We start from the raw sequence: 14,970 nt of genomic DNA, 5'->3' as shown, positions 1-14,970 counted from the left end.
GGATGGGGGAAAATTATGTTTATTTCAGTATAATTGATTTCCTTTGAAATTCAAAATTTCTTATTTTATGTATTTTAAAACATTATTCTGAGATGGTCAAAGAAAAAAATGATACAAAAACATTTAAGAACTCCTACTCTGATCCACACCCCCTCATTTTACAGATGTGAAAACTGAGACCTTGAAAAGTTCAGTGATTTGTCACAGAGCAGAGAGTTAAAAATCTCACCTAGGTTCTCTGACTCCAAACGCAGCATTTTTTCCACTGTAATTAGAGTACAATACTTATAATGCCCAGGACATCAGTTTGATTTCTTTGTGGGTCATTTAGTTTCCTTTGCTCCAAGACCAGAGGTTACAACCTAACAGTAGTTATGAATTGGACCATGATCCTAGGACCATAGATTTTAGAGCTGAAAGAAACGTGATAGATGATCTAGTCCCTACCCCCTGAGAAAACTGAAGCTCAGGGCAAGGAAGAGATTTACAACTCTAGGTAAGGTTGATTTGCTCCTTTCCCAGGTTACTGAAAGGGCTCAGTAATATCTAGCAAAAGACCATCCCTTTAGAAAAGGGTTTCTCTAGGCTTCCATGCCGTAGGCGTGTAGATGCTAAATCAATATGCCTTTAGATTGATTTATTCTTTTTAATTAAGGTCAGAACAATATGGATACAGTTTTCTGAGTACAAATGGAAAGGCATGGCTTTTGCCCTGGAAGAACTTAAAATTCAAAGAGAAAAGAATATGTGAATATAAATATCAGATATTTAAGACTCTAAATCTTAATTTTCCATAGAAACATAGAAGCTAATCTGGGAAGGCTTCATCTGGAAGGTGAACCTTGAGTCTGAAAGGGGTTTGGCAAGAAATGTTGTTAGCAAAGTTTGTGGTGTTTAAAAATTATTGCTGGAATATCTGAAATTCTTAATAAAAATTCCAGGAAGCCTGATAGCTTCTGGGCAGCATGTGTGGGTTTTAAGGGGAAAGCAAAAATTTTCCTTCTGGGAAATCCCCATATTCCAAGAACTGGATCTTCTTACTGAGATGTCAACAAGTAGACTAGGGTACTATAGAACCTGCTCCTTTTTCTTCATGTTTTCTCTTCTTTCCCATAAGGCAAAGAAGTAGTTGACTTACTTAGAAAACTACCATTCTTTTTGAGGCTGCTTGTTCAAGAGTTCAGCTTCTAAGTTGATACTTTTTGCCGCCCCAGTTCATGCAGTTTGTATACATATTGGGAGAACTCTGTCCCAGGGTACCAGCTGTGAATGAGAGCTTGAGTTTGAACCATATATCCTACTTATCAGCAGTGTGGTTCTCTTTTGTGCACCCTGTAACTTATTACAGACTTTTTTGGTTTCTGTATTAGAATATTCTATCATCTTAATGCTACAAGACAAATAGTAGTAATATGGCCCTTTGAGATAATGGTACTTTAAAATGTTGCACCAGTTATAGAATTGTGCCAAAAATATTTCAGGCATTTCTGCCTCACGTATCTTACAGTTTTTTCTGTTGACTAATTTTTTTTTATCTGCTTAGATACATATATCATCATTTGTCTAAAGGATTAATTTGATTATTTTGGGAAAGATTTCATTCTGATGTCCTAATTTAGCACTGTTCTCCATTTTATATGAAAAGAATAAGGCTAGCCAACCCTGCCTCATATTAGCTGCTTGGTTCTGCCTTTTTCATCTGATTGTAGGAAAAAACAAGGTCTTCAAATCCCAACATCCTGGTTTCAAGTTCCTGGCCATCCTTTCCACGTAGAACTTCTAACAGGGAGATTATTGGGGACAGAGCAATAGCAAGGATTTGGAGACCAGATCACCTCACTTCCTGTGTGTTTCCTCTTCCCCCCCCCTTTGCATATTTTCATTTCTTACATATTTTCATTATGTGAACATATTCCTAGAAAAAAAATTGGGTGGGTAGAATGGGAGGGGAGGAATACCTCAACTGTAAATAGTCCACCTCTCATTGAATTGTTCTTAGTACTTTATCCAGCTTTCTTCTTTGTTCCTATCATGTTCTCCTTTGTATTAAAGTTATTTGTACATAAATAACCTTCACACTAATTCAGGTACTCATCACCTCTTCCTTGAAATATTATAATAACATTGTAACTGCTCTCCCTACCCTTTACACTGCTGATGTAGAGATCTTCTTATATTACTCTCCAGATCAGAATGCTTTTAAATAGACACCTATTTTTCAAAGAATAAAATATATATTCATCCTGGCATGTAAGATCCCCTCACTTCCAACCCAAATCTACCTTTCAGTCTGACTTCCTACTCCTATTTCACACTAATCCCCCTCAAGCACTTTCATCTGCTAAACTACTAATGGCATCCTACTCTTTTCTTTTTCTCTACTTTTCTGAAGGCTAATTCTTATTCTAGATTATGATCTCTCTTCATTGATGCCTCTTGAAATCCTTTGCTTTCCAAGGAATAGTGTATTTATCAGATCTATGGAGAAGGGAAGAATTCTTTACTAAAGGAGAGATAGAAAGCATTATGAAATGCAAAATGGATAACGTTGATTACATTAAACTGAGAAGTTTTTGCACAACCAAACCCAATGCAACCAAAATCCGGAGGGATGTAGTAAATTGGGAAAGAATTTTTACAGCTAAGCTCGGGGATAAAGGCCTCATTTCTAGAATATATAGAGAACTGACTCATATGTATAATCATACAGGTCATTCCCCAATTGATAAATGGTCAAAGGATATGAACAGGCAATTTTCAGAGGAAGAAATTAAAGATATCTATAATCATATGAAAAAATGCTCTAAATCACTATTGATTAGAGAGATGCAAATCAAAACAACTCTGAGGTACCACATCACACCTATAAGATTGGCAAACATGACAGAACAAGAAAATGATAAATGCTGGAGAGGATGTGGGAGAGTTGGAACACTAAGTCATTGTTGGTGGAGCTGCGAGTGTATCCAACCATTCTGGAGAGCAATTTGGAACTATGCCCAAAGGGCTACAAAAATGTGCATACCCTTTGACCCAGCAATATTGCTACTAGGACTATATCCCCAAGAGATCATAAAAACGGGAAGGGGTCCCACATGTACAAAAATATTTATAGCAGCACTCTATGTAGTTGCCAAAAACTGGAAGTCAAGGGGATGTCCATCAATTGGGGAATGGCTGAATAAATTATGGTATATGAATGTAATGGAGTACTATTGTGCCATAAGAAATGATGAACAAGAAGACTTCAGAGAGGCCTGGAAGGACTTATATGACCTGATGCTGAGTGAAAGGAGCAGAACCAGGAGAACTTTGTGCACAGCAACGACCACAGTGTGTGAGAGTTTTTTCTGGTAGACTTGGAATTTTGTAATAATGCAAGAACTTCTTATAAAAAAAAAAAAATCCCAAAGGTGGTTCTCAAGGCAAAATGCCTTCCACACTCAGAGAAAGAAATATGGAAGTCATTCACAAAATGTAGAAGATCATGTTTGTGTATGTGTATGTGTTTGTGTATCATGTTTTGATTTGTTATATGATTTCTTTCATTTATTTTAGTCTGACTACATAGCATGACTATAGTGAAAATATACTCAATAGGAAATTATATGTAGAACCTATACAGAATTGTATGCAGTCGTGGGGAGGGAGGGGGGTAGTGGGGGGTGGGTGGGGAGGGATAAAATCGCAATTGTATGGCAGTGATTGTTAAACATTAAAAAATAATAAAAAGAAAAAAAAGAAAAAAAAAAGAAATCCTTTGCTTTCAAGGTCTGTCTCAGATATTACATTTTCACATAACCATGCCTAATACACCCAGCTTATGGTGATTACTTCCTCCTAAATTTTTCCTGTAACACTTAGTCTGAGACTTTCCTTTGGCTTTGTCACATTCTTTCTTCTGTCATACTTATTTGTATATACATATGCACTGATATTTGATTGTAACTTCTGTATTGACTCTGTTATCTGTCACTTTTATATCCACAATACCAAACACAGGACTGCAGATATATTAAGTACTTAATAAATATATCTTAAATTTAGTTTCCTAATATTTAATACCCTGAGTATGTTATAACTCAGTTCCTCTGAGCTGGGAAAGTTAGTATATCTGATGGTCAGGACAATAGGTGGGAGAGCTTCCCAGCCTCTCTGATACCTTAATGAACAAAATGAGAGGCTTGTTAATGAAGATGTGCTCATATATTTGCCATAGAAAGAAATAACTTTTTCCAAAATGCATTTGCTAAATTAATTTCTAATCTTTTTTAACATAACATCTGTTTTCTAATGACCTTTAGAGATATATGAATAGTTCATTGTTATTTTAATGAACATTTCTCAAATTTGACTTTAAAAGGGCATGTGTGAAAGAGGGGATGGGGAGAGAAGAATATTAGTAAATAGAAACCTCAGGTGTTATACTGGTCCCTGTACACTGGGTGTATTCTCTAGCACAGAATATGGATGGAGAGATATGGATGACATTGACAAGCTAGAAAGGCCTCAAGAAGTTATTCTTTGGGCAACTGGAGGGAGTTCTGAAATCTCTGGAATAATGGTTCCATATGGGTAGCTAGTTTCTTTCTTTTTTTTTTTAATTTATTTATTTGACATTCATTTTAACAAAATTTTGGGTTACAAATTTTCTCCCCTTTTGTCCCCTCCCCCCCCCAAACACCGAGAATTCTAATTGCCCCTATCACCAATCTGCTCTCTCTTCTATCATCCCTCTCTGCCCTTGTCTCCATCTTCTCTTTTGTCCTGTAGGGCCAGATAACTTTCTATACCCCTTTACCTATATTTCTTATTTCCTAGTGGCAAGAACAGTACTCGACAGTTGTTCCTAACACTTTGAGTTCCAACTTCTTTACCTCCCTCCCTCCCCACCCCTTCCCTTTGGAAGGCAAACAATTCAATATAGGCCAAATCTGTGTAGTTTTGCAAATGACTTCCATAATAGTTGTGTTGTATAAGACTGACTATATTTCCCTCCATCCTATCCTGTCCCCCATTACTTCTATTCTCTTTTGATCCTGTCCCTCCCCATGAGTGTCGACCTCAAATTGCTCCCTCCTCCCCATGCCCTCCCTTCCATCATCCCCCCCACCCTGCTTATCCCCTTATCCCCCACTTTCCTGTATTGTAAGATAGGTTTTCATACCAAAATGAGCATGCATTTTATTCCTTCCTTTAGTGGGATGTGATGAGAATAAACTTCATGTTTTTCTCTCACCTCCCCTCTTTATCCCTCCACTAATAAGTCTTTTGCTTGCCTCTTTTATGAGAGATAATTTGCCCCATTCCATTTCTCCCTTTCTCCTCCCAATATATTTCTCTCTCACTGCTTGATTTCATTTTTTTAAGATATGATCCCATCCTCTTCAGTTCACTCTGTGCACTCTGTCTCTGTGTGTGTGTGTGTGTGTGCATGTGTGCATGTGTAATCCCACCCAGTACCCAGATACTGAAAAGTTTCAAGAGTTACAAATATTGTCTTTCCATGTAGGAATGTAAACAGTTCAACTTTAGTAAGTCCTTTATGATTTCTCTTTGCTGTTCACCTTTTCATGCTTCTCTTGATTCTTGTGTTTGAAAGTCAGATTTTCTATTCAGCTCTGGTCTTTTCATCAAGAATGCTTGAAAGTCCTCAATTTCATTGAAATACCATTTTTTCCCCTGAAGTACTATACTCAGTTTTCCTGGGTAGGTGATTCTTGGTTTTAGTCCTAGTTCCTTTGACTTCTGGAATATCCTATTCCATGCCCTTTGATCCCTTAATGTAGAAGCTGCTAGATCTTGTGTTATCCTAATTATATTTCCATAATACTTGAATTGTTTCTTTCTAGCTGCTTGCAATATTTTCTCCTTGACCTGGGAACTCTGGAATTTGGCCACAATGTTCCTAGGAGTTTCTCTTTTTGGATCTCTTTCAGGTGGTGTTCTGTGGATTCCTTGAATATTTATTTTGCCCTCTGGTTCTAGAATCTCAGGGCAGTTGTCCTTGATAATTTCATGAAAGATGATGTCTAGGCTCTTCTTTTGATCACGGCTTTCAGGTAGTCCCATAATTTTTAAATTGTCTCTCCTGGATCTATTTTCCAGGTCAGTTGTTTTTCCAATGAGATGTTTCACATTATCTTCCATTTTTCCATTCTTCTGGTTTTGTTCTGTGATTTCTTGGTTTCTCATAAAGTCCTTAGCCTCCATCTGTGCCATTCTAATTTTGAAAGAACTATTTTCTTCAGTGAGCTTTTGAATCTCCTTTTCCATTTGGCTAATTCTGCTTTTGAAAGCATTCTTCTCCTCATTGGCTTTTTGAACCTCTTTTGCCAATTGAGTTAGCCTGTTTTTCAAGGTGTTATTTTCTTCAGCATTTTTTTGGGTCTCCTTTAGCAGGGTGCTGACCTGCTGTTCATGCTTTGACTGCATATCTCTCATTTCTCTTCCCAGCTTTTCCTCCACCTCTCTAAGTTGATTTTCAAAATCCTTTTTGAGCTCTTCCATGGCCTGAGCCCACAGAATATTTAGTCTGGATGTTTGGGATACTGAGGCCTTGACTTCTATGTCTTTGCCTAATGGTAAGCATTGTTCTTCCTCATCAGAAGGGAAGGGAGGAGATGCCTGTTCACCAAGAAAGTAACCTTCTATAGTCTTATTTCTTTTCCCTTTTCTGGGCATTTTCCCAGCCAGTGACTTGACCTCTGAATATTCTCCTCACACCCACCTTGCTTCCTGATCCTCCCAGCCAGAGCTTGGGGTCTGAGATTCAAATGCTGCTTCCCATCCTCATGGTTTCCACAGGGGCAAGGCTGCTATTCAGTGTGAGATTAAGTTCAGGTGCTCAGGTCAGAGTAGGGCCGCCTCATGGGCTCAGTTCCCTCAGGGGGTTTATGCAGAGACCTTCAACAATGGATCCAGGCTCCTGCCTGCTTGGGGAGCCCTGGCCTGCCACTGCGTCAGCTACTGCCTCCCGAGGGGGCCTGAGTTATGGGGGCACCCCACTCCCCTCTCGACCTACCAAGAAGACCCTCTCACTGACCCCCGTCACCTGTGGGTGCAGGGACCCACGCGGCCGCTGGAGATCCTGTCCCTGAAGCCCGCTCAGATCTGCTCCTCTCTGTGCCGCGGCCGCGGCAGGGCTGGGCTGGGCTCCGCGTCCACAGCTCAACGGACCTTTTGCCAGAGCTTTGCAGGTCCCTCTGGAATAGAAATCTCCTTTGCTCCACTGTGCTGTGGCCTCTACTACTCCAGAATTCGCCGTGAGTTCCTTTTTACCGATGTTCTATGGGTTGTGGGTTCGGAGCTATGTGTATATGCGTCTTTCTACTCCGCCATCTTGGCTCCACCCCCAGGTAGCTAGTTTCAACAGAATAGGGGGAATAGGGAAGAAATAATCCTTGCTAAGGGGAATAAAAAGGTTTTCTCATTTTTGCCATGGAGGATAATGACTTTATGTTTTCAAGTATTTGAACTGCTAAACCAAGTTTGATAATCGAGAAGTTTTCATAAAGTTTTGTAGCAAAGAAGGCCCCTGTCAGAAGTCACAGTGACATCATAGAAAGATTTCCAATTTCATCTCTATCACACAAGTCTTGTGTGACTTTGGACAAGTCACTCTGTCACTCTAGTCTGTGGACCTTGTTTTCTTATCTTTCAAGTGAGTTTGGGGGGAGGGGTGGAGCCAAGATGGCAGAGTAGAAAGACACACGTATACTAGCTCTTCCCCCATAGCCCATAAAATGCCTGTAAAGAAAGACTCTCAACAAATTCTAAAGCAGCAGAAGCCACGGAACAATAGAGTGGAGGAAATTTCCAGCCGAGGGTGACCTGCAAGGCCAACGGGAAACGTCTGTCACACTGGACACAGCGTGCAGCCTAGCCCAGCCTTGGCTGCCCAGGTGGCTCTAGGAGAAGGATGAGAGTAGGCCTCAGAGGTGGAATCTCTAGTCACAGTAGCAGCGGTTCACAGATCCCTCAACCCACAGGCGCCAAAGGTCAGTGACAGGGTTTTTTCAGTTGGCCAAGAAAGGAGAAGGGCCTTCCCATAACTCCAGCCTCAGGCAGCATCGGGTAAGTGGCAGGAGCTTCCACAGCAGCCTACATCCATTGTTGGATGGTAAAACCCCTGAAGGATTCGAGCAGCTGATCTTTATCTCACATTGAATGGCAGCCCTGCCCCTGCACCTTATCTGAATCTCAGCTCCCAGTGCTGGCTTGGCTGAACTAGAGGCAAGGTGGTTGTCAAGAGGAAACTCTGTTACTTGGATTCTGGGCACAAAAATTTCTGATTGCTCCCAGACCAGAGTACACACTTGAATGTACCACCTTGAAGGAACTGAGATCTTACAGACCCCCAGAGTATGCCCTACTCTTGACAAAGGACCCAAAAGTCAAGTAACTGGTTAGGAAAATGCCCAAAAAAGGGGGGAAAAATAAGACTATAGAAGGTTACTTTCTTGGTGAAAATATATCTTCTCCCATCCTTTTGGATGAGGAAGAACAATTCTTACCATCAGGGAAAGACATAAATGTCAAGGCTTCTTATCCCAAATATCCACAATAAATATTCAGTGGTCTCAGGCCATGGAAGAGCTCAAAAAGGATTTTGAAAATCAAGTAAGAGAGGTGGAGGAAAAATTGGGAAAAGAAATGAGAGAGATGCAAGAAAATCATGAAAAGTGAGTCAACAGCTTGCTAAAGGAGACCCAAAAAATGCTGAAGAAAATAACACCTTTAAAAATAGGCTAACTTAATTGGCAAAAGAGGTTCAAAAAGCCAATGAGAAGAATGCTTTCAAAAGCAGAATTAGCCAAATGAAAAAAGAAGTTCAAAAGCTCACTGAAGAAAATAGTTCTTTCAAAATTAGAATGGAACAGATGGAGGCTGGTGACTTTATGAGAAACCAAGAAATCACAAAACAAAACCAAAAGAATGAAAAAATGGAAGATAATGTGAAATATCTCATTGGAAAAACAACTGACCTGGAAAATAGATCCAGGAGAGACCATTTAAAAATTACGGGACTCCCTGAAAGCCATGATCAAAAAAAGAGCCTAGACATCATCTTTCATGAAATTATCAAGGAAAACTGCCCTGATATTCTAGAACCAGGGGGCAAAATAAATATTGAAAGAATCCACCAATTACCTCCTGAAAGAGATCTGAAAAGAGAAACTTCTAGGAACATTGTGGCCAAATTAGTTCCCAGGTCAAGGAGAAAATATTGCAAGCAGCTAGAAAGAAACAATTCAAGTATTGTGGAAATACAATCAGGATAACACAAGATCTAGCAGCTTCTGCATTAAGGGATCAAAGGGCGTGGAATATGATATTCCAGAAATCAAAGGAACGAGGACTAAAACCCAGAATCACTTACCCAGCAAAACTGAGTATAATACTTCAGGGGAAAAAATGGTCATTCAATGAAATAGAGGACTTTCAATCATTCTTGATGAAAAGACCAGAGCTGAATAGAAAATTTGACTTTCAAACACAAGAATCAAGAGAAGCATGAAAAGGTGAACAGGAAAGAGAAATCATAAAGGTCTTACTAGAGTTGAACTATTTATGTTCCTACATGGAAAGACAATATTTGTAACTCTTGAAACTTTTTTCAGTATCTGGGTGGTTGGTGGGATTATACACACACACACACACACACACACACACACACACACACACACACAGACAGACACACACACACAGATAGAGAGCACAGGGTGAGCTGAATAGAATGGGATCGTATCTTAAAAAATGGAATTAAGGAGTGAGAGAGGAATATATTGGGAGGAGAAAGAGAGAAATGGAATGGGGCAAATTATCTCTCATAAAAGAGGCAAGTAAAAGACTTTTCAGTGGAGGGAAAAAGGGGGGAGGTGAGAGAGAAAACATGAAGCTTACTCTCATCACATTCGACTCAAGGAAGGAATAAAATGCACACTCATTTTGGTATGAAAACCTATCTTACAATACAGGAAAGTAGGGGAGAAGGGGATAAGCAAGGGAGGGGGATGATGGAAGGGAGGGCAGTGGGAGGAGGGAGCAATTAGAAGTCAACACTTGTGGAGGGTCAAGGTCAAAAGAGAGAATAGAAGAAATGGGGGGGCAGGATAGGGTGGAGGGAAATATAGTTAGTTCTTACATGACTATTATGGAAGTCATTTGCAAAACTACACAGATATGGCCTATACTGAATTGCTTGCCTTCCCAATGGGGATGGGTGGGGATGGAGGGAAGAAGAGAAGTTGGAACTCAAAGTTTTAGGAACAACTGTTGAGTATTGTTCTTGCATACAACTAGGAAATAAGAAATACAGGTAATGGGGTATAGAAAGTTATTTTGCCCTACAGGACAAAAGAGAAGATGAGGATAAGAGAAGGGAGAAATGTTAGAAGGGAGGGCAGATTGGTGATAGGAGTAATTAGAATGCTCGGCGTTTTGGGATGTGGGAAGGGGAGAAATGGGGATAAAATTCGGAACTCAAAATTTTGTGCAAGTGAATGTTGAAAACTTAAATAATAAATTTAAAAAAATAAAGTGAGTTTAGAGGAAATGAACCCTGAACTCTATTCTAGCTCTTCTCTTTCCATATATGTTATTTCAGTTCATCCCAGTCAGTTTGGCATCCCTCTTCACCTACAATCTCCAAGGAAGATTCCTGAGCTGTTTGTGGTGAGCCAGTTAGGTGTCTCTTGAGCCTTGGTGTTTTTGCTTTGCAGTCATCTAATGATGGCTGAGTTTTATAGTGCTGTAAAAAAAAAAGAACACCATTTGACATTCTGTCATAGAAAACAAACAAAATAGGGTTTCACCACTCATTTTGACTTTGAAGAAATCAAAGGTGGTTAGTGAAGCAGCATATAGTGAGCAGTCGTATTTTGCTTCCCCTTTCCTGTCTTTTCTGTCTTTTATCTGGAAAGTTAACCTTTTTTTCTTTTGAAGACATTGGTCACTGAGTGCTTAAACTCATTTGGCAAACATACCAGCCAAGTGGCATGCAGGCTAAACCTTTGCTCTATTGATTTTAGTATTACTGTTACCAAGCTCAAGATAATTTGAAATGGTTCACCAGCATGAATGTGTTTGAGGGCCTGGAGAAGGGAGGATATTTTTAAGGATTCTTAGTAAGTTTGCTAGCTTAGAACTCAAATATTTTAAAACCCGAGCTTTGGAAAATATGAATTTTAGGTTTCACATTAAGGTGTGTTTTCACTTCAAATCTTGGCATCTCCCGGTTGAAATCTGTGTGTGGTAGCAAGAATGCCTGACTATTAGGTTTTAAAATAACATTTTGGATGGAAAACTTTCCTCCCTCCCAACCATATCATTCCATTCTTTTAAAAGCAGATGGCTTTATGGAAAATTATAGTTGTGATGGAGCATGATACTAAAATGGATGTCAGTTAAATGGAGAAATCAGAGCTAAGTCTGAAAATTAATGAATGCTGTTGTGCATATTTGTATAGTACTAACTCATAGTGGTTGCTGACTTAGAAACTTTCCAGAGTATCCCAGGGAGGTGAGATTTAACCGAAAGACAAGTGAACTTTAAAAGTTTTTCTTTGGTAACAAACACTTGAATGTGATACTTGAATTGTGATTATGGCTATTAATTTATTGAGCAGTAGCAGTTGGAAGTTTAACAAAAACCCCTAATAATCTGTTTAACCTCCTTTTGTCTATAAGACCTAGAGTAGAAATGGACTTAAAAGGTCATTTGTCTTTTGTGCCTTTGAACTGGAAATATATTTGATAGTTCCTATCAGTGACACTGCAAACAACAGTCAGTCAGTCAACAAACATTTATTAAGCACTTAATGTGTACCAGACACTGTGCTTAGCACTGGGAACACAAAGAAAGGCCAAAGACAGGCCCTGGTGTCCAGGGGCCCACTGTGTAATGGGGGAGACAAGAAGCACGCAGCTCTATTACAACTGAGCTTTAGGGGGATGAAGTGGTGATGATAAACACAGGGAAGGGAGGCACCAGAAATCCGAGGGATCGGTAAAGAAGCCGTGGAGACCAGGAGGTACAGATGAGAAGACGGAAGATTCCAAGCATGGAGGGTAGACAGAGGAAATGCCTAAAGCTGTACTCCCTTTCAGGTCTTAAAAGAATTGTGGGAGGTAATGCACATATCCTTCTCTCATACATAAGGAAACTGAAATGAAGGTTCAGTGATTAGACAATGACAGGGCTAGGACTCAACCCTAAAGTCAAATGCTCTTCATATTTTTTAAATGAGAGAATGAGTGAAAAAGTATTTAACAAGAACTTCACTCTGTACAAAGCACTGCATTAAATACTGGAAACAGAAAAAGAAAGGGAAGGACAGTTCCTGCTCTTAAGAAGTTCACATTCTCACAGGAAAGAACACTTCTGGACACTTTCTGCTTGAGTTAGCTGGAAAGGTCTGATGGTTCTTAGGATACAGTGTCAGATAAATGGTAATTCTTTTTTAATGTATTTTCCATTTATTAAAAACTATCTTTCTGATGTCAAAGCATTTGAAGGTGCCAAGGACTTTGGTGGCAAGGCCTTTTCTCTTCCCCTACCCCTACCCCTACCCCTTTTGGGTTGTCAGTAGCCATAGCTGCTGAGGAGGAAGGGATTACAGCACCTGCAGAGGAACTGAAAAAGTCATATCTCCATAAAGGTTGCCTCCTCTAAAGATGGCTGTAGCATCTAGGTTGTTAGCAGAGTTGGTGGCTGGGGGGAGGGGGGAGAGTGGTAGGGGGAAGGCATTACTATTTCTGGATCTCTGAGGGAGGGCCAGTGGCATTGGGGAGGCTCTTTCTGCACAAAGGTTGTTCCTCTCCATAATAGCTCTGGGGGCTAGTCTAGAAGCAGCATTGTTTGCCTTGAAAGGCACTAGGATTCTGAGGTTGGGGAGCTCTGGACCTTAGGCTGCCTCCATTGAATTCCAAGGGAGACCATTTGATTCATCTGGCATATGTGTCCTCCTGTCTCTCTCTCAGGATGTATTACTATTGCAGCTAAGCTGGCTTGTCTGCTCCATTGGTGGCAGTTGGTCAGTGGTAGTGTGGATGGTAGACCGCTTCTCCATTGGGTTTGCTCATCTGGATGATGCCTGAGGCAAGGCTATAATGGAATAAGGACTGGTGGTCTTGGGGGGAGGGTCTGTTTAGGGGAGTGCTATTATGATTGAGGCACTTTGGCTTATATGTTAGTAGTAGCTGGATGGCAATTGGTATTTGTGAGAATGGGAAGAAAAACCTCTTTCTATACAACATTTGCCCCACTATCTGTGGCTGTGAGGGGCCAGGGCCAGGATGGAAGCAGGACTTGGTGACTTCCTGGGATTTTTGAGCTCTAGGTTCAGGGATGGCTTCACTGGGATCTGAGAGGAGGTGGTGGTTGATATATTCTGTTTAAATGTTATATTCATGTACTTTTCTTTTTCTTGTACATCACTGTTGCTTCTCATTGACTCCCACTACCCCATAGATACTTTTATAGAGATTTCTTTCAGTTAATGATTTCTCTTATTCTAGCTACTTTGACTTTGTTTCTGCAAATATTTTCAGCTTTATGTAATTAAAAGTACACGTTTAACTTCTGTAATCACATTTATCCTATGTTAAAAATTCTCCTCATATCTATAGTTCTATAAGGTATTTCCCTCCCATTTTCCTCTATTTAAAAAAGTTATGCTGCAACCTTTTAGGTCCTGTACCCATTTGAAACTTTTTGGGTTGCACTACTGTATAAAATATTACCCTAAACCTCATATCTGCTCATCTGCTTTCTGGTTTTCCTCTCAGTTTTTGACTTTCAGGACTCTTTTACACTGTTAGAAAATTATTGAAGACCCTAAAATTTGTTTATGTGGGTTATAGCTATCTATATTTAGATAGATTAGAAATTTATTATAGATTAGAAATTAAAACTGATAAGTTTTTTTAAAAATTCATTTGAAATAATAATAATAAACATGTTTCATGTTAACACAGATTATATATTTTCATGAAAAAATTTGTAAGACAAAAAGTTTAGTGAGAGGAGTGGCATTGTTTTATATGTTTTTGCAATTTCTTTCTTATGGTCTGCCTTTATCTGAATTTCACATCTGCTTCTACATTCATTCTGTTGTAATATGTTGTTTTGGTTGAAGTAGATGAAGAAAATCTGGCCTAATTTAGATATGTAGTTAGAAGAACAAGGAGTAGTTTCATAGGAAATGTCTTAGTATTATTATGAAAATAGTTTTGACCTCAAAGATCCTCTGAAAGGGTCTTAGGGGAGCCTTGGAGGTCCTTGAACCATACTTTTAGAATCACTGACTTAGGGAATCCTCACTCTAGTGGTTGATAATTTGGGTTTATTGGTCATGTGGCTACCATGTTTGATTACTTCTGGGTCATGCTTATGTAGTCTTTTCCATTTATCAATTTTTCTGTTTTTAAACCATTATGTGATAGTTTTGATGATTATTGCTTTGTGGGATAGTTTAAGACTAGGCAATGCAAGGTCCCCTTAATTTTTACCCTTTTTATCATTTGCCTCGATATTCTTGATCTTTGCTTTTGTAGATATGTTTTTGTAGTATTTTTTCTAGTTCCCTAAAGTCACTAAATCCATAAGTTAATTTTGGTGATATCTTTTTTTATTATATTGGCACAATCCAACCATGAACAAAAAAACTGTACCTACAATGATTTGTTTTCATTTATTTTTGTTAAAAAATTGTAGTTGTGTTTTCTTTAAGTCCTGAGTGTGTCTTTGTAATTTGACTCCTGGATTTTTTTATGCATTTTGTAGTTATTCCGAATGGAATTTCTTTTTCTGTCTTCTCTGGAAGATTTTTTTTAGAATTTTACAAAAAGGCTAATGATTTTTGTTGCTTTGTATAATATCCTGTCTCTAATGATCTTTCACCTTTTTGTTCTATTATTTTTTAGGTTTCTACTACATATAATTTGAGTGTAATAGTTAGATATGTA

The 14,970-nt window shown here is 39.1% G+C and overlaps 1 protein-coding gene across 2 annotated transcripts in view; it reads left to right on the top strand.

Annotated features, from left to right (window-relative positions):
- Positions 1 to 14,970, top strand: part of ATRN (attractin) — a 244,387-nt gene that overhangs the window by 160,807 nt on the left and 68,610 nt on the right. Inside the window, exon 25 of one of the 2 annotated variants that reach the window (XM_072619904.1) lies at positions 1,710 to 1,975. The exons of the other annotated variant lie outside the window; for it this stretch is intronic. Within the exon in view, the coding sequence (XP_072476005.1) occupies positions 1,710 to 1,907 (198 nt within the window). The 3' untranslated portion in view covers positions 1,908 to 1,975. Of the gene's footprint in view, positions 1 to 1,709; positions 1,976 to 14,970 lie in introns of those variants that run through there. 2 annotated transcript variants of the gene reach the window in all.

Source organism: Notamacropus eugenii, chromosome 6 (genome assembly GCF_028372415.1).
Source record: "Notamacropus eugenii isolate mMacEug1 chromosome 6, mMacEug1.pri_v2, whole genome shotgun sequence".
Classification (NCBI taxonomy): Eukaryota; Metazoa; Chordata; class Mammalia; order Diprotodontia; family Macropodidae; genus Notamacropus; species Notamacropus eugenii.
Note: the sequence above shows the minus strand (reverse complement) of the source record. Positions and strands in the feature narration are given on the sequence as shown.